Genomic DNA, 23,530 nt, shown 5'->3' on the forward strand with positions numbered 1-23,530 from the left:
TGAATGGTCTGTTTCTGTGCTGTGTATTCTATATAATCCTATGTAAAAACAGGAGCTTGTCCTCAGCCTCCCAGTGAGTTTCAAGAAATTGTGCAGTAATTATGAATGAATATCTCCACAACTATTTAGGGGTAATAGTTCATAGTGTAAAGACCCGTTTAATTACATGATTTATGATCCTGCAATGCCACTCAACCCTGGAGGCCTAGAAAGGGAGCAATTAAAACTGTGGCCTCTCACTCCTGCAGGTAATAAATTGTTCCTGGAGGAACAATTTTGAATTAATTTTTTTTTGTATTTTCCATTCTGTTTCTTTTACTGTCACTCTCTTGTAACCATTCTCTCTCTTTCCCTCTTTATTTCTCTTTCTGTACCTGATTTCACTCTAATTCATTTTTATTCATTCTATTTCTTCCTCTCTCATTCCCTCTGTTTCTTTCTCTATTCTTAAATTGGGGAGTCGAGGACTAGGGGGCATAGTCAAACAAATTAGAGCCAGACCTCTTAGGAGTGTAATTAGGAAATACTTCATCACACAAAAAGATGGTAGACGTTTGGAACTCTCTTCTGCAAATGACAACTGATGCTGGATCGATTGCTAATTTTAAATCTGAGGTTGATTGAGATCCAAAGGTATTAAGGGATATGGGACAAAGACGGGTAAATGGAGTTAGGTCACAGATCAGCCATGACCTCATTGAATGGTGGAGTGGGCTGAGGGCCCACTCCTATCCTATGATCCTAAGTTAAACTAAGGACATAGACTATTGGATCTGACATTCAGGAAGTCACAGATGCCCCATTGCCCTCGACGTGCCAAGCTTGCTCTTCCAGCAACTTTGGGTGCAAAAATAATACGCTGTGAAGGGTGAGGGAAAAGAATGCAATTCATTGTGCTCGCCATGAGATGGCCCGGTCCAGCAAACTCTGGGCCATTATTGTGGCGGTGTACTTTTCCAATGTTCAAGTTGATGAAGGGTGCACAATACAACAACAACTTGTATTTCTGTAGCCCCTTTAATATAATGAAATGCGCCTCAAAGCGGCATTATAAATCAAAATTTGGCATCAACCCACATCAGGAGGTATTCGGGCAGATGACCAAATGCACAAAATGTCAACTTGCTTTCTCTTTACAAATCTTGCTCCCGCTGTATATTAAGGGATACGGAACTGAGATGGGCAGATGGAGGTAATGCGGCACAGCTGGTGCAGTGGTTAGCACTGCAGCCTCACAGCTCCAGCGACCTGGGTTCAATTCTGGGTTCTGCCTGTGTGGAGTTTGCAAGTTCTCCCTGTGTCTGCGTGGGTTTTCTCCGGGTGCTCCGGTTTCCTCCCACAAGCCAAAAGACTTGCAGGTTGATAGGTAAATTGGCCATTATAAATTGTCACTAGTATAGGTAGGTGGTAGGGAAATATAGGGACAGGTGGGGATGTAGTAGGAATATGGGATTAGTGTAGGATTAGTATAAATGGGTGGTTGATGGTCGGCACAGACTCGGTGGGCCAAAGGGCATGTTTCAGTGCTGTATCTCTAAACTAAACTAAACCATGATCTAACTGAATGGCACAACGGGCTCGAGGGGCTGAACGGGCTATTCCAGTTCCAATGTGTATGTCCAACAGTTTCCGCTTTATTGCACCAGTTAGGTTGGAGATTATTTTTGGTATGTGGATGTAACACATGCAAAACGTTTCTGAATAAATTGCAAATAACAAAATCAAGAATATCAAAATGAATAAAAGCGTTTTGGAACAAAAATGAAGTTGTTTTCTTTTAAAAGGAAAGGTGAAATTCCTGCTCACGCAACACCAAAAACAGTTGGAGCACGACATTAGTTGGCAGCATGAGATCAACAAGAGCCATTTAATGCATCAGATATCAGTCCCTTTCTGAATTCAAGTGTGTGTTTGAGAGAGAGAGCAGATTCTGTTTTACTATGTGTGTGTATAAAAGAGAGAGAAAATTCTGGTTTAACGTGTATGTATCGATAAGAGAGAAACAACAGATCCTGTTTTAAGCAACTTCTGTGACTTGCCAGGCTGGTGATCCCGCCTCCTATAATTCCCCCCTCCCCACCCCCAGGAAATGAGACGTGAATGGCAAGGGGTGGCAGCAGAGGGGCAGTTCTGTGGGATGGTGCCGTTGCTGTTCGGGTGATCAGCGAGGAGTGGAGATGAGCTGCTGGAGGGAGTAAGGCAGCGGAGAGCAGCAAACTCCCACCCCGGTTGCAGGAGCAGCTCCTGGGGCTTGTCCTGATGTTGCGCTTTGTAGCGTTCGGCGCGGCACCAGCTTGGCAGTACAGCGCTGGTCAGCGTGTGGCACCAGCACAGGTAAGGAATAAGCCTGGAGCTCGCTCCCTCTCTTCGCCTGTCGCTTCTTTTGTTTGTAAGGACCAGACAGCGGAGCCAGATTTCAACCCCCGCCCCCCACCAGTCAATAGAAGCATTCTCTGCTGCTCAAACCTCAAATGCTTTAAAGTCTCATTTTTTCTGTTGTTTTGGATTGAATAATCCGATTACAGTGTCAGCATGTAGAATATTTTCACAGCATTTCCTACCTACTATTGTTCTCGATTGCAATGTCGATAGCTTGCGAATGCTGCCTTGCCTCATAAAATTGTTTTAAAATTTATATATTAAAACGGCTAATGTAGGTGGAATCAACCACATTTATTTTCCTGGATTAAAGTAGCAGGTTTTTTTTGTGTGTGTGTGATTTATTTATGATTTTGATGTGTTTTCACATTTAGCTCTTTCAATGTCCCCGGACCTTGCATTGTTTGCCTGGGACCATTTTTGCAAAGCCTCTGCTTTTGTTGTCAAACCAAATAATCAGGCAACATACAGCCCAGCTCCTAAAAAGCCGGTCAGTTAACTCTTTAAGGACCTTAATTTTTTAAAACTTTCAGGGAGAATTACATTTTTTTGCCTGATATAAATTTGAAGGTAGCAGCCCCCCCCCTATTAGTGTTTTGGTGGCTTCAATGCACAGTTACAATCAAGTGCAGAATAGATTGACTGTATTTTGTATAGTAGGCGGATGTTTTGTCTCACAAACACCTTTTTCTCTACTTGTGCAGAAATAAGCGTGCGTTCTGGGTGAACATTGTCCTCTCAGTTTAGTATGGAAAATAAGAACTGACAAGGCTGTACCGTATCTTGCTAGTTTGAATCTTGTGCAAAACCTCGATTTTACAACACACACATACACATACATACAGGCAGTTACTACAGAACTGCAATCCTCCCCAGTGACCACACTTTGGAGGTCTGTGCCCCTTTAGTTCAAGGATGGAAGGGGAAATTGCATGTGCAACTATAGTTGACTTAGATTTTATCCCAGGCTGGTTTCTTAAGGGATTTATTTTTTGCTTCTGCCCCTTCACGGAACATTTAACACAGGGTGATCCCACAGTGTGTGGTGCTGAGATGTTAGAATTGAACATTATTGGTTTGAAGACATTGTTTATAAGAACGTTAATCAATCTCTGTGGGATTTTATAATAATAAACTTTTCAAAAAATGTTGCATTGCCATCAAATGTGTGGTTATTTTTACCTTGGTTACATGGCCCAGTAATGAATATGTTTGGAAGCCTTTGTGTGTTTAATGGTGATTTTCTCAATCAGTTCTCACATATGTACAGGCAATAAATAGTCTTTAAAAGTAAAATATTTTCAACAATAAACCTTTGTCCCCTCCTTCAGTATTAATTTAATGAACATTAGAATCCAGGAATCTGCGGCTTTAATGAGTGTGCTCCAGGATGTAATGGACCCTGTGGCTTTAAATCCAATATTGGTGTTCGGCAGCAATATTAATTGGTAGAAACTTAATGTCTTTTTGATGATTCCACTAGCCATTCAACCACTGTGGATTCGGTTTCTTTTTCGTTCACTCCAAGAATAACACGTGTTAAAAAATCCCTGCCCCCATCTCTTGCACTTCACTGGGCTTTTGCAGGGGAACTGTTTGAGGTTACTTTTGTCAATGTTTGTAGGATAAGCTGTATACTTCCAGGTAGGAGGAAAAATCCCGAAAGCTGCTTTGTGTTCAAATGGCTCACTTAAGGGATGGAAATTCCTTATTTTGCAAATTTTAGCGGATAAGCAGAGCTGAGTACAAAATAGGCAACGTTTAATCTCTAATCATGTCTACTGTTTTGTTAAATATAATCAAGGGAGGAAAATATAGCACAAAATAATTAGGGGGTAATTCACATTTTAAAAAGAAATGGGAGAATGCTTTGTTTTAATAACAAATGCACAGCTATTGAAAAGGCAGGAACACATGACTGGTAAACATGTGATAGGTGGCCATGTGCTTTCACTAGTAACTTGTTAATTGTGAAAATATAGGCAACCACTTGCTTTTCATTAAAGGAGCAATCTCACCCATTCACTTTACTTTGGTGTGCAGTAACAAGTCAGTGATGCATAAAAATGCAGCTCACTCATTTATTTCATTCCATGTTGTCCTTTTTGAAAGGATAGGAATAGATAGATGTGGAAGTCATGGCATTTTGTACAGGTAATGGCAGCTTCAGTTCACCTCCTGAAGTACTTTAGAAATGAGTCTCCCTTTATTGTTCCAGTACCTGTTTAGAACTCCCCAGTTATAAAAGACCCCAGTACCACCAAGACTTGATTTATGAGCAAAAAATTTTTTTTTCAAATCTTATTTTTGTGTCAATTCTATCAAAGATTGATCAGTTTACATTTCAATGTTACATATTATTAACAAGACTGTGTACTGACACAAGATTAATATGATGCATTTATAAGGGAAAGCCGGGTAAACACATGATGGAGTAAGGAATAGAAAGATGTGTCGATAGGGTGAAAAGAAAAGAGAAAGATTTGCATTTCTATAGCACCTTTCATGACCATAGGATGTCCCAAAGTGCTTTGCAGTCAGTGAAGTACTTTTGAAGTTTAGTCACTGTTGCAATGTAGGAAATGCAGCTACCAATTTGCGCATAGCAAACTCTCACAAACGGCAATGTGATCATGACCAGATAAACAGTTTTCTTGATGTTGATTGAGGAATAAATATTGGCCAGAACACCGGAGAGAACTCTTCTTCTCTTCTTCAAATAGTGGCCATGGGATATTTTACATTCACCTGAAAAGGGGCCTTGGTTTAAGGCCTCACCTGAAAGATGGCACTGCTGACAGTGCAGCACTCCCTAAGCACTGCCACCTTGATTTTTTGCACTCAACTTCTGGAGTGGACTTTAACTCACAATCTTCAGACCCAGAGGCAAGAGTGCTACTCACTGAGCCACAGCTGAGGTAAAGTCAGGTGAGAGGAGGCTCGGGTGGATACCAGCATTGTCCCATTGAGCTGATTGGTCTGTTTCTGTGCTAGAGAATCTGTGCTATTCTATGTAATAGGAAGTCTGGAGGAGTACTTCATACAATTCTAAATATTTTCTCTTTGGTTTGCTGGAGTTAGCAATAACATGGATTAAAATAACCCAAGGAATGCAGTAGTTAAAGTGCCATTATTGATTTGCAGGTGTGAAAAACTCTGAAACTCATCTCTCTCCTGAGAGCGATCTGATGAATCAGGATGGCTACGGAAGTGAACAATGTTCAGAGGAGTTATTCCATCATTCCATGCTTCATATTTGTTGAGGTAAGGGGGTGATACTTTGCAGACAAGACTGTATTTAAATGCTTCACTCTCTTTCGTGCTGTCTGGCCCAGAACAACTGGAAACCCATGACTCACTATGACTGCAAATTCAAACAAAATGTGAATCGAGGAATGAAGACAGAAACTGCAAGAATATTCAGCAGGTCAGGTAGCATCTGTGGAGAGAGAAACAGACTTAATGTTTCATGTTGATGACCCTTTGTCTGATCTGCTGTCAGGGGCTTGGCAGGGTAGATGCTAGGAGGTTGTCTTCCCTGGCTCGGGAATCTAGAACACGGGGTCACAGTCTCAGAATGAGGGGTCGGCTATTTAGGACTGAAACTGGGGGAATCATCTTCACTCAAAAGGTTGTGAATCTTTGGAATTCTCTACCCCAGAAAGCTGTGGATGCTCAATTATTGAGTATGTTCAAGACAGAGATTGATAGATTTTTGGGTACGAATGGAATTAAGGGATATGGGGATAGTGCAGGAAGGTGGACTTGAGGTAGAAGATCAGCTATGATCTTGCTGAATGGCGGAGCAGGCTCAAAGGGCTGAATGGCCTATTCCTGCTCCTATTTCTTATATTCTTATGTTAAGAGATGCGGCCTGAACTGCTGAGTATCGCCAGCATTTTCTGTTTTTATTTCTGATTTCCAGCGTCCGCATTATTTTGCTTTTATTTTAGTGAATTGGGGAAGACAGGGGAGATTTAAGAGAAAAATTGCAAATTTATTTGAACGTTTCTGTTGTGACATGGTCAAAAATGTATGTGCAGGGCACATGCAATAAATCTATAACTGCCTCAGGAGTGTGTTAAGAGCCTGTGAACCCTCCAGCTTATCTGGTTCAGTGTAGAGAAGGGTAGAGTGGGAAGAGATGGGGGCATATTATACTGGAATATATTTTAAGAAACTGTTTCAGAAATATGTGACCCACCGTTGTACCTAAAATGCAACCATAATACAGGTGCATTGATTTAAAAATGTACAACTGTGTTTAAAACATTGTTGGATTTCTATTTGCACTTTTTCCTACACATGGGAGATGTAACAATAGGAGGCGATTATACGCCATGGAACTACCCAAGGAGGAACCTGAAAGAATCCTAGGGTGTGTTAGTTGATTCCTGTGATATGGCCATTCACAAAACAAAGGCCATTAACAAAGTAGATAGGTTGCTGGGCTAAGTTGCATGTCATAATGTTCATCATTCATGTTGAAGCTACATGATCTTCACCTGGAGCACACCATATGGGTCACGTGGCTGCGACATAGGAGGGCCATTAGAACCCAGAGACTGGGCGTTGAATGAGGCTGATACTGGGGGTGAGTGGGAAATGCTAGAGGAACAACTTGATAAGCTAAAGCCCGGCTTAAAAGGTTAAGTTATGAGGACAGGTTGCATAGACTAGGCTTATATCCCCTCGAGCATAGAAGGTGAGAAGGGGTGACTTAATTGAGCTGTTTAAGATGATTAACAAAATTTATATTGTAGATTGAAAGAAACTGTTTCCCAAAGCGGGAAGAGTTCAGAAAAAGGAGGCATAATCTTAAAATGAGAGCTAAGCCATTCAGGGGTGATGTCAGGAAGCACTTCTGCACAATAAAGGGTAATGGAAATCTGCAACTCCCTCCCCAAAAAAGATGGTAGGCAATTGAAACTTTCCAAACTGAGATCACTAGATTTTTGTTAGGCAAGGGTATTAAGGGATATATGGAGTTAAGATACAAATTGATTGGTGGAACAGGCTGGAGGGACTGAATGTCCTACTCCTGTCTCTATGTTCCTATTTAGTTTCAAAAAGGCAGATAACAGAGGGGCCCTTTTGTACTGAACGAGGTAGGAAAAGTGAACCTGAATCAATATGTCCAGAACAGTGGGAGGGGGTGGTAAGGGTTCAGATTTTCAAAGGGCATATTTAGGATAGATGTCGGGAAACATATCGCAGTAGAGAGATAAATCAATGGTTTGAGCGGGTTGCAGAGAGGGCAGTTGATGCAAGGACACTGGATTAATTTAAGAGACAATTAAATGATATAATGGGAAGACAATAGCTTTGATAGTTTGGACAGGTGAGGTAAAATGAGATGAAGGGCCTTCTACAATGTGAAGTAATCTGCAGAATCTTTGCAGTGTGACTTTCCCAACTGACAGGTCAGTAAGTGTGAAGGCAGAATCAGTGATTCTCTGTCTGGTTGCATTTTCCCTTCTCCTTTGCCAAGGGAAGCATTGAGCTACTTTCCTAGGTGGCCCGGTTCTGCTGAGATCAGGAAGTCTGTGGGGAATCTTGGCCACAAACTTGCCATACCAGTGTGGTGCTGTCAGTGGTGCTGTCTTTCAGATGAGACATTAAGCCAAGGCCCCATCTGCCTTCTCAGGGTGGATGTAAAAGATGCCATGGCACTATTTCAAAGAAGAGCAGGGGAATTCTTCCCGGGGCTCAATAAACAAAAGTTTTCAACTTTTTCTCCTTGGATTTGCACTCAGCCGTATGCAGGAGATGAAGCATTAATTTCTGGACACTGGAGGACAATCTTGGAAGATTAGCAAGGTCTATGGAAGAGGCTTTAGAAGAGAGTTTCAGAGGGCAGAGCAGTAATGGCTGAAAGAACAGCCTATGGAACATGCAGCAATCCAGAGTTAGAAGAAATGGAATGTGGGGCTGAAGAAGATTTCGGAAATAGGGCAAGAGGTAAACAGGATACAAGAATCTGGGATGAGGGGGTGGGGGTGGGGACAGATTTTGAGGCCTGTTGCCCTGCAAAGATGAGGCAAAACAAGCTGAAACTGTTGAGGTACAGCTTCACGCCCTGTGCCCACTTGATATCGTGGTGGTCCAAAGCAGTTGGGCTGGCCCGGGGCACTCATTGTCCGCAGGCAGCATGATAATGAGGCTTAGTCCTCAAGAATGGACTAGGCTGGGCTGAGGGATATTATTGGGAATTGGAAAGGACAATGGCATAGACATTAACCTTTCAACTCTTGGAATGGGTTCAAATCCAGTCTAGACCACTGAATGAAAGTCTTCTTACTCTGTTGGTTGTTAAGGTCCCATATCATGTTAATTTGAGCAGTCCCTAGTAGGCACAGAATTTTCATAAAATCGTACACTACAGGTGTAGGCAATTCTGCCGATCGTACCTCTGTTGACTCTTTAACTCTTTCACCATAGCCCTATGGTATAGCCCTTACTATTGAATCTGGTTCCACCATCCTTTCAGACAGTGCATTCCAGATCACAACAATTCGCTGTGTAAAAAAAATCTCCTGGTTCACAGGCCAACTATTTTAAATCTCTGTCCTTTGGAAAGTTTCACCTTGTTTACTCTATAATTCATGATTTGCAACATCTCTATTAACTCTCCCACTCACTTTCTCTGCTTTAGGTAGAACAATTGCAGCTTTTCTAGTTTCTTTACATAACTGAAGTCCCTCATCCCTGGTACCATTTTAGTAAATCTCCTCTGCACCATCCCCAAGGCTCTGACATCCTTCCTATAGTGTGGTGCCCAGAATTGGACATAATACTCCAGCTGATGATTAACCAGTGTTTCATAAAGCTTCTAGCATAATTTCCTTGTTCTGGACTTTCTTTGGTAGGAATGTTTATTGTTCATTGGACAGACTTTATGAATTAGCATTTGTGCTGTTGTGCTTTGTATGAACGGAGCAGAGATTGTGCCCTGTAGGGCATTCCCTCCATTAATGCCAATACTGCTAGCTTGTAAGATCTATTCTGTGATCAGATAAAACACTGCATCCATTTGGAAATTTCTGGATCATCTAGGAACGTAGGAACAGGAGTTGACAGTCCCTTGGTTAGATTCAATTAGATCATGGCTGATCTGTACCCCAACTCCATCCACCCGCCTTTGCTCCATATTCCTTGTTACCTTTACTCAACAATAATCTGTCAATTTAAGTAGTGTTGACATTTTCAATTGTCCCCCAGTTTCCACAGCCTGTTGGCAGAGAGAGTTCCAGATTTCACTACCCTTTGTGTGACCAAGTGCTTCTGTGATTTCACTGCTAAGTGGCCTAGCCCTCATTTCAAGATTATGCCCTTTTGTTCTGGATTCTCCCATCAGACCCAATAGTTTCTCGGTATCTACCCTGTCAAATCCTTTTATCATTATAAAGACCTCTATTAGAACACCAATTAACCTTCTAAATGCAAGGGAATACAAGCCAAGTTTATGTAACCTGTTTATTTAACAGTTTAAGCTCCTGTATCATTTTGGTGAATCTGCATTGTACCCCTTCCAAGACCAGTCTATCCGTTCTGATGTACAGTGCCCAAAACTAAAAACAATACTCCAGGTTGGGGAACTATAAAAATGCAGCATCACTTCCTCTCTATTGAATTGCAGCCCCCTTGAGATAATGACCAACGCTCCATTAGCCTTTTTGCTTACGTTTTGTACTTATCCACTAGCTTTTAGTGATTTGCATACATGGACACTCAAATCCTCTGGGTCTTCCACAATTCCTAGTTTCTCACCATTAATGACATAATAAATAGGAGCAGGAGTAGGCCATAAGGCCCCTCAAGCCTGCTCCACCATTCAGTATCGTCATCACTGATCTTTGGCTCAACTCCATGTTCTCACACTATCCCTATATCCCTGGATTCCCTTAAGGGTCTGAAAATCTAACAATCTCAGATATTATTATACATTTATTTTGTATTAAGGATTTGTCTTTCTCAGATTCAAAGTGGAAGACCTCACACTTCCCCACGTTGAACCCCATCGGCCACAATTCTGCTCACTCACTTAATCTGTCTATGACTCTTTGAAACTTCCTGCTCCCATCTGCAAAATTTATTGTGCCTCCTAACTGAGAGTCATTTGCCACCTTGGATACACGACTCTCTTCCTTCATCCAGGTCGTTGATATTTCCACTTGTGGGGGAGTCAAAACTAGAGGTCATAAATATAAGACATTCACTAATAAAGCCAATAGGGAATTCAGGAGAAATTTCTTTATCCGGGGGTGGTGAGAATGTGGAACTCGCCACCACAGGGAGTGGCTGAGGTGAAGAGCATCGATATATTTGAGGGGAAGTTAGACAAATACATGAGGGAGAAAGGAATGGAAGGATATGCTGATAGGGTGAGATGAAGTAGGGTGGGAGGAGGTTTGTGTGGTGCTTGAACACCAGCATGGATCAGTTGGGCTGAATGGCCTGTTTTGGTGCTGTCATTGCATATAGTGAAAAGCTGTAGGCTCAGGACAGATCTCTGGGGAATACACTTGTCACATTCCACCAATCAGAATACAGTCCCTTTATCCCTACTTTCTGTCTCCAATGCTCCAACCAATTACCAACTAGCAGGAAAAGAAGTGAATTCTTGATCATAGCAATTTCAGTTAAGAGAAAGTTTGTGGGTTTTTAAATAAATATTTAATTTATTTTACTATGTAGTAGGAATTGGCCTCAACCTTTAGATCTGATAGAAAACGTTTTGAGTTTTACTGTGCTGGTTCTTAGCTGCTTGCCCTGAGTGCGGCAGCCTGGGTTGAATTTCTTGAATCAGGTCATTGAACTGGGAGCCAGTCTGAAACACTGAGATCCACTTCAGTCTGCAGAATCTAGCTCAGTGTTAGATTCTTGTTGCGTGAGTTTCTTCCACAGCAGATTTAGTTTTACAGAGGTTCCAACTTTGATTTGTACCTCCATTATAACCTGTCTTAAATATCGAACAGTTTACAGCATCCTGTCCAAGTTATGTAATATCAAACTGCTGATGCACTGACTCACACATTCTGCAATTATTATCTCTGCTATAAATTGAATTTATTGAACGTGGTAACTCCCAGTGAAGAGTTCGCTATCCATGGATATTCAGAAATTTCAGGAAAACAACATGCAAGAATGAGGAATGCTGCCATAAAATCCATGGCCCCGTGCACTCTTGTCTCTGAGACAAGCCATTATCAGTTCACGTCCCAATCCGGGACTCAAGCACATAATAAAGATTGACACTTCATGGAGTATGAGGGTGTATAGAAGGTTAGAAGTGCCACCATTTCAGTTGAAACCTTGGTTCACAGGGCCCCATCTGCATGTTCAGATGATCATGAAAGACCCTGTGGCTCTAAGTTCAGTTGCTTTGGATTTCTTGCATCCCATTTTCAGTTTGTTGATGGTTTCAACGTTGACTTGTGCCTGCAGTACAACCTGCCCTAAATATAAAACTGTTTAAAGAGTCCTGCCCATCAAATTATTAATGATGATTGAAAAAGAAAGACTTGCATTGCCTTTCATGACTTCAGGATATCCCAAAGTGCTTTATATCCAATGATGTACTTTCAAAGTGTAGTCACTCTTGTTATATGGGGAACGGACTCATGCATTATGTCAAATTGAGCCCCATTTCAAGCTGGAAGTCTAATATCCACCTTATTTGGTATAAGAGTATATTTGTGGCTTCTTGTAAATGTATGTTTGTTGAACTTTGTAAGTTAGTGTTCAATAGCTAAATGTTCATTAAGGGTCTGGTTTTGGAGCAGGACATCCTCTACTTTTTCTAAAAGTTCAAAACTCAAGTAGTTTGCAACCAGTTTTGATTTCTGTTTTCTGATTTAAATCTGCCATCTAATGGCGAATGTGTCCAGATAAACCATAGTATCAAGATATTGTTTACATCAAAGTACCCCTCACACTCAAAACATCATGCATTATGGATAAGGAATAAAATGCTTTCAGCTTTATACTGAGGAGATGAAAACCTGGAGAGGCCTTGAAGTTCCTAGTCAATGCAGTTCAAATATTCCAGCGTTTCTACGCGAAAGCTGAATACTTAAGGATAAAATAATTTTCAGTTATCAGTGGCAAATGCTGTCATTTATTGTCCAAAGATTAAAAACTGTAGCTTTTCTGCCATCTGGTGGTAGCACAGGATATGAGGACAAAGAAACTTGGTGATGGGGCTTTATTTGAAGACTCAGCTAATTGAGCTCATTACATGATCATAAATTTAATACCAGGGATCAATTTAACATGACTTCTACACACACTGAGCCCCCAAACATTGGGAACATCGTAGGTTTGTGAGTTTTCAGTTTCAATGTCCCTCAGAGTTTAAAGTTCAAGGAGTCGATTTTTAACTCCAGGCATGGGGGTGGGGGTGGTGAAGGTGGGGGTATGCAGTTGAATTATTCTTGCCGTTTCCACCCTGATCTGGCCGACTGCAAATTTAAAGTGCAGGATGGTAAGGATACCATTCCCAAACTGGTAGTGTCCTCTTTAAATATGCAGATTGGGCTCTGTGTACGTGATGGAGGCCTGGTTTTAGCCTGGAGCGTGTGCAGGGGAGCCCTGGTTTAGACTGGTTCCTAATTCAATGACCTGTATTCAGTAAAGTCAACTTAGATTAAACATTAATGTTAAGCAGCTAAGAATCTGTATAGTAAAGCTCAAATAATTTCTATCAGTTGTAAAATTTAAGGTCAATTCCTATTATGAACAAATAAAATCCAGCCCCTAGACTGCCCAAACAGAGGAAATAGCTCCTTTCCATCTAAGCTATCGGTTCCCCTTAATATCTTGTAAACTTTGATCAAATCACCCCATAACCTTCACATTCCATGGAATACAACATTAGTTTGTGTAATCTCTCCTTGTAATTTCACGCATGGAGTCCAGGTATCATTTTCGAAAATCTTCGCTGCACTCCCTCCAAGGCCAATATACTCTTCCTAAGGAGTTGCGCCTAGAACTGTTCACAGTGCTCCAGGTGTGGTCTAAACAGGGCTTTGTATAGCTGAAGCATGACTTTCACGTCCTTATATCCTAGTCCTCTAGATATAAAGGCCAGCATTCCATTAGTCTTTTTGATTACTTACTGTACCTATTTATGATATTTTAATGATCTATGTAGCTGGATCCCCAAGTTTCTTTGGACTTCCACTGTTTCTAGCTTTTCACTATTTAGAAAGTGCTCTGTTCTATCCTGTTTAGGTCTAAAGTGGATGATCTCACATTTGTCTACTTTGAAATCCATTTGCCACAGTTTTGCCCATTCACTTAATCTGTCAATATTTCTTAAAAAGTAAAATACTTAAAAGAGGCCCACAGGCTTCCTTTCAGCTGAAATGTCTATACAACATCAACAACTTGCATATATATAGTGTCTTAGCTATAAAACTTCCAAGGTGCTTGGTAGGAGCATTATCAAACAAAACAGCACTGGTCTTGGCAGAGCAGTGCTATTCCGACTTTCAGGTGTGTCAACGTTTCTATCTGCTGTGATTCTAAATCAAAAAATAAAAACCTGCATTTATGTAGCACCTTTCACGTAAAACATCCCCAAGACATTTCACAGCGAGGGTTATCAGACAAAATCAGACACTGAGCTGCCTAAGTAGATATTAGGCCAAGTAACCCAAACCCTGGTCAAAGAGTTAGCTGTCAGATCGACCAGGCTAATTCCTGTAGAAGAGGTGTGCACCTGGGATGATCACAAAATATAGCTTCAGGATTTAGGTCCAAATTGAGGGCTGGGGGAATTGACTCTAGTCGGATGGGAAATAAACAGAAGAAAAGTCAGGGATGAGGACTGTCCAGCAGGGCAGCAAATCCTCTTGTACATCACTCACTTGTTGTGACATAATTTTACTGTGAACCACCCCATCATTTCTGCCTCTCAACAAGGACCAGCACAAGTGGTGGTGTGGAATGCCAGTGATGTCGTTCCAGCCAGTGGGAACCAAGATAAATCCAAGGGCAAAGTGACAAACTACTGAGGCTGTGCAAATCAACTTTCGGTCTTGGAGAGGCTGGAGCTCAGTCGTCTGAGTGATTCTGCTGCATAAAAGGTTGAACAATTGGCCATGTTGCATAGACTTTGGGATACTTAGAGGTATTAAATGCATGTTGTTGTTGTAGACCAGGCTTGTATTCCCTTGAATACAGAAGATTGCAGTGGTAATCTAATTGAAGTGCATAGGAGTTGATAGGGTAGGTGGAGCAAAACTATTTCCTCTGGTGGGGGGAGTCTACAACAAGGGGGCATAACCTTAAAATTAGTACTAGTCTGTTCAGGGGTGATGTCGGGAAGCACTTCTTCACACAAAGGGTAGTGGAAATTTGGAACTCTTTCCACCCAAAAAAGCTGCTGAGCCTGGGGATCAATTGAGAATTTCAAAACTGAGATTGATAGATAATTGTTAGGTAAGGATATTAAAGGATATCGCACCAAACAGCTGAATAGAGTTAAGGCACAGATCAGCCATGATCTCATTGAATGGTGGAACAGACTTGAGGGGCTGAATGGCCTCCTCCTGTTGCCACTTTCCTTATCAATGTGCAAACATGTAGTGCTGCAGAATGTGATACCTCCAGTTCCTACACCCCAGCAGTGCATCCTTGGCCGTCTCCTACTTCTCATCTACATGGTAGACGCGGGCACGATAGCGTCTTTTAAGATGTATCTAGACAGATACATGAATGGGCAGGAAGCAAAGAGATACAGACCCTTAGAAAATAGGCGACATGTTTAGATAGAGGATCTGGATCGGCGCAGGCTTGAAGGGCCGAAGGGCCTGTTCCTGTGCTGTAATTTTCTTTGTTCTTTGTTCTTTGTACATGCTGTTCCTTGGTGATATCATCTGAAAACACAATGTTAGTTTCCACATGTACGCTGATGCCGCCCAGTTTTACCTCACCACAATCTCTCTTGACCCCTCCACTGTCTCTAAATTGTCAGACTGCTTATCTGACATCCAATACTGGATGAGCAGAAATTTCTTCCTACTTATTATTGGGAAGATGGAAGCCATTGTCTTTGGTCCCTGCTGCAAACTCCATTCCTTGGGTGCTTATCCATCCATCTCCCTGGCAACTGTCTGAGGTTGAACCAGTCTGTTCCCAAACATGGTGTCATATTTCACTCCAAGATGAGCTTCTTACCATATTTCTGCGGCGTCTCTAAGACTGCCTATTTCCACCTTCGTAACATCGCCCAGCTCCATCCCTGCCTTCGCTCATCTACTGCTGAAAATTTCATTCATACCTTTGTAAATGTAGACTTGGCTATTCTAACGCACTCCTGGCTGGTCTCCCAAATTCTACTCTCTGCAAACATGAGCTCATCCAAAACTCTGCCCGTGTCCTAACTCGCACCAAATTTTGTTCAACCGTCAACCCTGTGCTCGCTGACCTATATTGGCTCCTGTTTAAGCAACAGCTCAATTTTAAAATTCTCATCCTTGTTTTCAAATCCCTTGTTGGCCTCGTTCCCCCTGCTGCATCTCTGTAATCTCCTCCAGCACTACAACCCGCCGAGCTATCTGTGCTCATCTAATTCTGGCCTCTTAAGCATCCCAGATTTTAATCACTTCACCATTGGTGGCCGTGCCTTCATCTGCAATGGCCTTAAGCTCTGTAGTTTCCTCCCTGAGCTTCTCTGTCGCTCTTCAGCTATGGCTCAGTTGATAGCATTCTTGCTTCTATCTCACAAGGTTTTGGGTTCAACCCCACTCCACAACTTCAGCACAAAGAATAACTCCAGTACTGCATTGTCAGAGGTGTTAGTTTTTGATGAGATGTTAAATTGAGGCCCCATCTGCCCTCAGGTGGATGTAAAAGATCCTGTGGTACTATTTTGAAGAAAGGCAGGGGAGTTTTCTCTGGTGTCCTGGCCAATATTTATCCCTCAACCAAAATCACAAAAACAGATTATCTGGTCATTAACACATTGTTGTTTGTGGGAGCTTGCTGTGTGAAAATTGGCTGCTGTGTTTCCTACATTACAACAGTGACTACACTTCAAGAAATACTTCATTGGCTGTACAGTGCTTTAAGATGTCCGGTGGTCGTGAATAGCACCACATAAGTGAAAGTTTTTCTTTTCTTCTCTTTCCACCTTCACGACACTCTTTAAAACTTACCTCTTTGACCTGTCCCATGCTCTACATGGCTCAGTATTCCAATTTTGCTTTAGAACGTTCCTGTGAAGCACCTTGGGGCATTAAACTACTTTAAAGCTGCTATGTAAATACAAATTGTTGTTGTTGTTGTTGCCTTACTGGAACTGAGGTGTCATTGAGGATCCTTACAGCTAATGGAGAGAGGAGATTTTAACTCATTGGTCAGAGCCAGATTCACATGCAGGTTTTATTTAATTTGTTAAGTTTAATTTTTTTTCAAATACTTAAAATTATATGGTTCAGTAGGTGAAACATTAAGTGTGCTGCCACAACGTACATTCCTTAGTAGCTGAGCACATATCTTGCATAATTGTATTGGTGCATCCAAATGTGGCCTATGCGAAGCCTGAAGAAAAGATAGGCCTTAAATGAAGCCAGCTGGGAAGCTTACCAAGGGAGGCCTACTGTTCCCCTCCCCCACCACAAAATAAATAACTCCCCTTTGAGAACACCACCTGCCACTGAGCTTCTATTTAGTTGCTGTCTACAGATCTAGAGACTGATTCTGCTGCCTTTTGTAGTATTGTCTGAAATGCAGAGACACTTAAAACATGGACATGTGAAAAATCTCACTCAAGTTTAATTAAAACCCATACATAATCATGGTGAGCAGATAGCTCGTGCTATGTATGATCTCTGTATTAAAAGGGATGGTGTCCTTTCTTCCCCTAATTGAGGTAAAGGATTTGATAAGGAAGACGGGGAGAAACCTGGTGGGGGGAGCTCAGAAAAAAGGGACATAACCTTAAATTTAGAGCTAGGAGTGATGTCAGGAAGCACTTCTTCACACAACGGGTAGTGGAAATCTGGCACTCTCTTCCCCCAAAAAACTGTTGAGCCTGGGGTCAAATGAACATTTCAAAACTGAGACTGATAGATTTTTATTCTTTCTTTGGCCTCCTTATCTCGAGAGACAATGGGTAAGCGCCTGGAGGTGGTCAGTGGTGTGTGGAGCAGCGCCTGGAGTGGCTATAAAGGCCAATTCTAGAGTGACAGGCTCTTCCACAGGTGCTGCAGAAAAATTTGATTGTCGGGGCTGTTACACAGTTGGCTCTTCCCTTGCGCCTCTGTCTTTTTTCCTGCCAACTGCTAAGTCTCTTCGACTCGCCACACTTTAGTATTAGGCAAGGATATAAAGGTTACAGAACCAAGGCGGGGAGATCGAATTAAGATACAGATCAGCCATGATCTAACTGAATGCTGGTATAGGCTCAAGGGACTGAATGGCCTCCTCTTGTTCCTGTGTAACAGGCTTGAGGGGCTGAATGGCCTCTTCCTGTTCCTATGTTCCTGCCTGTCAAATCAGCACAGAGAATTGTCCAGACTGCATACTGTAAATTGAGCAGTCAGCAGGGGATTTGGTTGATAGCATTGTTGTCACAGTTTCAGGGCTCCTGTCAGCTGAAATTCTACAGCATCCCTGTTGAGCTGTGGTTTAGTAGCATGCTTATCTTTGAATCACAAGGTTGTGGGTTCAAGTACCACTCCAGGACTTAAGCATAAAAATTAAGGCTGACACTCAAGTGCTGAGGGGGTGGTGCTGTCTTTTGGTTGACATCTTAAAACTGAGGCCCCATCTGTCCTCTCAGGTGGATGTAAAAGATCCCATGGTGCTATTTTGAAGAAGAGCAGTGGTATTCTCCCTAGTGTCCTGGTCAATATATTTATCCCGCTATCAACACCACAAAAACAGATTATCTGGTCATTATCATGTTGCTGTTTGTGGGAGCTTGCTGTGTGCAAATTGGCTGCCATATTTCCTACATTACAACAGTGACTGCACGTCAAAGTATTTCATTTGCTGTAAAGCACTTGGAGATGTTCGGTGGCTGTGAAAAGTACTATAGAAATGCAGGTTTTTTTACTCTGGCTATTATGGTGAAATGGGTCTTGCGCAGTAGAGTGAGAGGGGCGACAGTGAATTAGCAGCCCATTTTACACCTGGCTGCACTTTCTTTTCCATTGCCTTGTCATTAGCATATAGCAAACTTGTAAGCTTTTGGGAAGAGCAAATTATGATAAACACCAGTTAAAGTCCCACGAAGTGGAAGTTCCTTAGATTTAGGAGCAGATAATACAAGGGGCCAGAATTAACTGGGAAAATAAGTGAGTTATTTCGATCACCTATGTGTAAATAACCCAGTGAGGAAGAGATACTCCACATGTAACTGAAAGATTGGTGGTGTCTGTCATAAGTCTCACGAAAATGGAAGCTCATCCTCAACATCCCCGTGAGTGTCAAGAAATTGCCAGATTGGCGCCTGAAATACAAATTAAACTCACCACAGAAAGTTAGGACTGGTATTTAACAACATAAGGACCCTTTTAACGGGGAGATGAATTTTCCTGCAATGCCACTCGATCACTCCAGCCCAGAAAGGAACAATCAAATCTGTGGAGTCTCATTCCTGAAGGCAGTAAATTGTTCCGAGAGGTTTTTTGAATTTTAACTATTTTAATCTTTATCTTACTTTTCCTTTCTGTCTCTTTTTTCTCTCACTCATAATCCAATCTTTCTTGCCCTCTCTTTATTTCTTTTTTCTGTACTTGATTTGATTTTAATTCACTTTTTTTCCTTCTCCATCCTATTTCTTCCTCAGTTCTTAAATCTCACTGGTTCAGGAGATGCCCCTGTCATTCACTAAGGTCCCAGATGCACAATTGCCCTTGCCACGCTGTTATCAGCTAACACTTCCAGCAACTTCTGGTACAAAATGAATTGGAGCTGAAGGGCGAGGGAATCAAATCCTAACTCACAGCGCTCACCTTGAGATGCCCTATTCCAGCAAATTCTGGGACAATAAGTGAACAGTGTTATTAGCTCCTGTGCCATCCAGTCTTTTCTGTGGATATGCCGGGCAACCAATCAACCAATAGCGGGAGTGCAGAGGCGGGGCAGTTGGCGGAGGGTCGCCAGTGGTGAAACCTCCAGGAATAGGTCTAATCAAAGTTGGCAACCCTAATTGGGTGCCTTGGACATGCTATAGGCCTCAGGCTTCTGCACCCAGTAATACGGGCACCTGCCATCGCAATCGAATTATCACCAAATGAGAGAAATAATGAAATGTGTTTACTGTCAGGGCACTTTCCATAACTGAAGGCTCAGTTAGGGCGCTTGAGAGTTACAAGCTAGCCAGGAAAGATCTAAAGGGAGAGCTAAGAAGAGCGAGGAGAGGACACGAGAAGTCATTGGCGGATAGGATCAAGGAAAACCCTAAGGCTTTCTATAGGTATATCAGGAATAAAAGAATGACTAGAGTTAGATTGGGGCCAATCAAGGATAGTAGTGGGAAGTTGTGTGTGGAATCAGAGGAGATAGGGGAAGCGTTAAATGAATATTTTTCGTCAGTATTTACAGTAGAGAAAGAAAATGTTGTCGAGGAGAATACTGAGATACAGACTACTAGGCTAGATGGGATTGAGGTTCACAAGGAGGAGGTGTTAGCAATTTTGGAAAGTGTGAAAATAGATAAGTCCCCTGGGCCAGATGGGATTTATCCTAGGATTCTCTGGGAAGCTAGGGAGGAGATTGCAGAGCCTTTGTCCTTGATCTTTATGTCGTCATTGTCAACAGGAATAGTGCCGGAAGACTGGAGGATAGCAAATGTTGTCCCCTTGTTCAAGAAGGGGAGTAGAGACAGCCCTGGTAATTATAGACCTGTGAGCCTTACTTCGGTTGTGGGTAAAATGTTGGAAAAGGTTATAAGAGATAGGATTTATAATCATCTTGAAAAGAATAAGTTCATTAGCGATAGTCAGCACGGTTTTGTGAAGGGTAGGTCGTGCCTCACAAACCTTATTGAGTTTTTCGAGAAGGTCACCAAACAGGTGGATGAGGGTAAAGCCGTGGATGTGGTGTATATGTATTTCAGTAAGGCGTTTGATAGGGTTCCCCACGGTAGGCTATTGCAGAAAATACGGAAGTATGGGATTGAAGGTGATTTAGTGTTTTGGATCAGAAATTGGCAAGCTGAAAGAAGACAGAGGGTGGTGGTTGATGGCAAATGTTCATCCTGGAGTTTGGTTACTAGTGGTGTACCGCAATGACCTGTTTTGGGGCCACTGCTGTTTGTCATTTTTATAAATGACCTGGATGAGGGTGTAGAAGGGTGGGTATGTAAATTTGCGGATGACACGAAGGTCGGTGGAGTTGTGGATAGTGCCGAAGGATGTTGTAGGTTACAGAGGGACATTGATAGGCTGCAGAGCTGGGCTGAGAGATGGCAAATGGAGTTTAATGCGGAAAAGTGTGAGGTGATTCACTTTAGAAGGAGTAACAGGAATGCAGAGTACTGGGCGAATGGGAAGATTCTTGGTAGTGTAGATGAGCAGAGAGATCTTGGTGTCCAGGTACATAAATCCCTGAAAGTTGCCACCCAGGTTAATAGGGCTGTTAAGAAGGCATATGGTGTGTTAGCTTTTATTAGTAGGGGGATCGAGTTTCGGAGCCACGAGGTCATGCTGCAGCTGTACAAAACTCTGGTGTAGCCGTACCTGGAGTATTGCGTGCAGTTCTGGTCACTGCATTATAGGAAGGATGTGGAAGCTATGGAAAGGGTGCAGAGGAGATTTACTAGGATGTTGCCTGGTATGGAGGGAAGGTCTTACAAGGAAAGGCTGAGGGACTTGAGGTTGTTTTTGTTAGAAAGAAGGAGGAGGAGAGGTGACTTAATAGAGACATATAAGATAATCAGAGGGTTAGATAGGGTGGATAGTGAGAGTCTATTTCCCCGGATGGTGATGACAAACATGAGGGGACATAGCTTTAAGTTGAGGGGTGATAGATATAGGACAGATGTCAGAGGTAGTTTCTTTACACAGAGAGTAGTAGGGGCGTGGAACGCCCTGCCTGCAGCAGTAGTAGATTCGCCAACTTTAAGGGCATTTAAGTGGTCATTGGATAGACATATGAATGAAAATGGAATAGTGTAGGTCAGATGGTTTCACAGGTCGGCGCAACATCGAGGGCCGAAGGGCCTGTACTGCGCTGTAATGTTCTATGTTCTATTAATCTTAATCATTGTTGACTGAAAAGAGCGGGAACCAAGTCTGAAGTGACTTTGAGCAGCAGATTTTTAAGCTGCCCGCCAGAAAATTGGATCTTAATATTTTTAGCATGCCTGCCATAGTTTTGGATTTCTGAAGTCCAGCAGTTGGAACTGTTGTGCCAAACAGGCGTTGATGTACTTTTCTGTTGACAGACCTGCTGCAGCTGATGCAGTTAAAGATGTCCAACCAGTAAAGTGACCCCTCTTTTCCAGAGAGAAGCGCCCCAGCCTGTTCAGTCTTTTCTGTCCATAGGAACTGGAGCAGCAAGAGGAAAAGGCAGCTTAAAAAGCGAGTACAGTAGAGGAACGCTGAAGCAAGGAAAAGGCAGAGCCCTGGGCTGAAAGAGCAAGGAGGTGGAGTGGGGGGGGAGGTGGAGGCTGGAGGCTGGGAAGAAAGTTGAAAGGCAGGCAGAGGGCAGCAAACACATGTGATTGCTTCTGGCAGTGAGCGTCAGGAGATGCGACTAGAAAGCAGGTGAATCACGGGCTAATTTTAACCTAACTCGGCGACTGGGAATCCCATGGGATCAGGTGGAACACCCGTTTCACATCCTGCCTGATATTACTCCCCACTGGCTTCAATACAGATTAAAATCAGGCAGGTTATAAAGCTGATGTTGCATCCAATCCCCTTAGTTTCTGATGAGCGAGTTAGGTTAAAATTGCTTCCTGTACAGTCCCAAATATGGGGAACAGGCTACATAGGGCAGTCCAGGTTAGTCCTACCATCCCTGACTTTGTGTGCAAGCAGGAGCCAGAAATACATTTACAGAGGTAAGCATATACTATTGGGAGGAAACACATTGTATAGTTATAGTTTAATTGTTTGCAAAGGTGAAGCAGTCAGCAAAGAGTTTGAACTACTTTCCCATTTCAGCAGAAGACATTGTCATTCATTCCCCCAGCTTATAAGAAAAAACTACATTTAGGTAGCCTCTTTTGTGTCCTCAGGATGTCCAAAGGACTCCACAGCTATGGAATTATGTTTGAGGTGCAGTCACTATTGGTATGTAGGCAAATCTAGCAGCAAATGTGCACATAAGTAAAACCCCAGAAAGATGGGCTTGTCAACCATTCAGGACTGGAATCTGCAGCAATGAAAGATTGATCTCCGGGACATTGCTGCAAGAAAGCCTGGAGACAAATCATTGGGGCATTAAAAAGGTGTGTTTTTTTTGAGCACCTTAGATAATTAGTTATAAAAATATTGGAGATGGGGCGAAAAAAGGCCATTTGATTGACAGTCAACAATCATCCAGTTGGGCAACAGAATATAATCGGCATAGGAAAGTGGTGTGAGCTGAGGATGGATCTTTTGGGCAATCAATGGCTGGAATGTAGGTGGGTGTGGGGTTGGTGGGGGGGGGGGTCAGTTGAAGACTGAAGGTCATCAGGACCCCTGGTATAAATCCCACCAAAGAACACATTGGTTTTGGTAGCATTGATTGGAAAATGAAGACTGACTGGGTCCCTGGGAGAACTCCCTGCTGCTTATTAATAGCACAGGCCAATGGAGAGTAGAGTTTGAGTACGGGAAGCTCAACAATATATCCTAATTTCAACACAGAACGTTCTACTACACAAATGTAACATTTGTTATCCATTTCTCACATATTTGTGTCCTCTTTGAATGTGATTTGAATGAGGCTGAACCAGACCTTTTGCAAGCTTGCTGTTATATTTGACCGCGAAGTGAATTTCCAACCACATATACATGCCACCACTAAAACCGCCTTTTCGCATCTCCATAACATTGCCTGACTCCGCCCCTGCCTCAGCTCATCTGCTGCTGTAACCCTCATCCATGCCTTTGTTGCCTTTAGACTTGACTATCCCAGTGGACTCCTGGCCAGCCTCCCACATTCTACCCTTTGTAAACTTGACGTCATCCAAAACTCT

General features: G+C 42.5%; 1 protein-coding gene across 3 annotated transcripts in view; it reads left to right on the plus strand.

Annotated features, from left to right (window-relative positions):
- Positions 1–2,111: 2,111 nt before the first annotated feature.
- The window catches only part of plppr1 (phospholipid phosphatase related 1), a 125,969-nt gene continuing 104,550 nt past the window's right edge, over positions 2,112–23,530 (plus strand). For all 3 annotated transcript variants that reach the window (XM_068028951.1, XM_068028952.1, XM_068028953.1), the window contains exons 1-2: positions 2,112–2,334; positions 5,524–5,643. In XM_068028951.1, the coding sequence (XP_067885052.1) occupies positions 5,578–5,643 (66 nt within the window). In that variant the 5' untranslated portion in view covers positions 2,112–2,334; positions 5,524–5,577. The remainder of the gene's footprint in view (positions 2,335–5,523; positions 5,644–23,530) is intronic.

The sequence above is a fragment of the Heterodontus francisci genome, chromosome 4, assembly GCF_036365525.1.
Source record: "Heterodontus francisci isolate sHetFra1 chromosome 4, sHetFra1.hap1, whole genome shotgun sequence".
NCBI classification, from domain to species: domain Eukaryota; kingdom Metazoa; phylum Chordata; class Chondrichthyes; order Heterodontiformes; family Heterodontidae; genus Heterodontus; species Heterodontus francisci.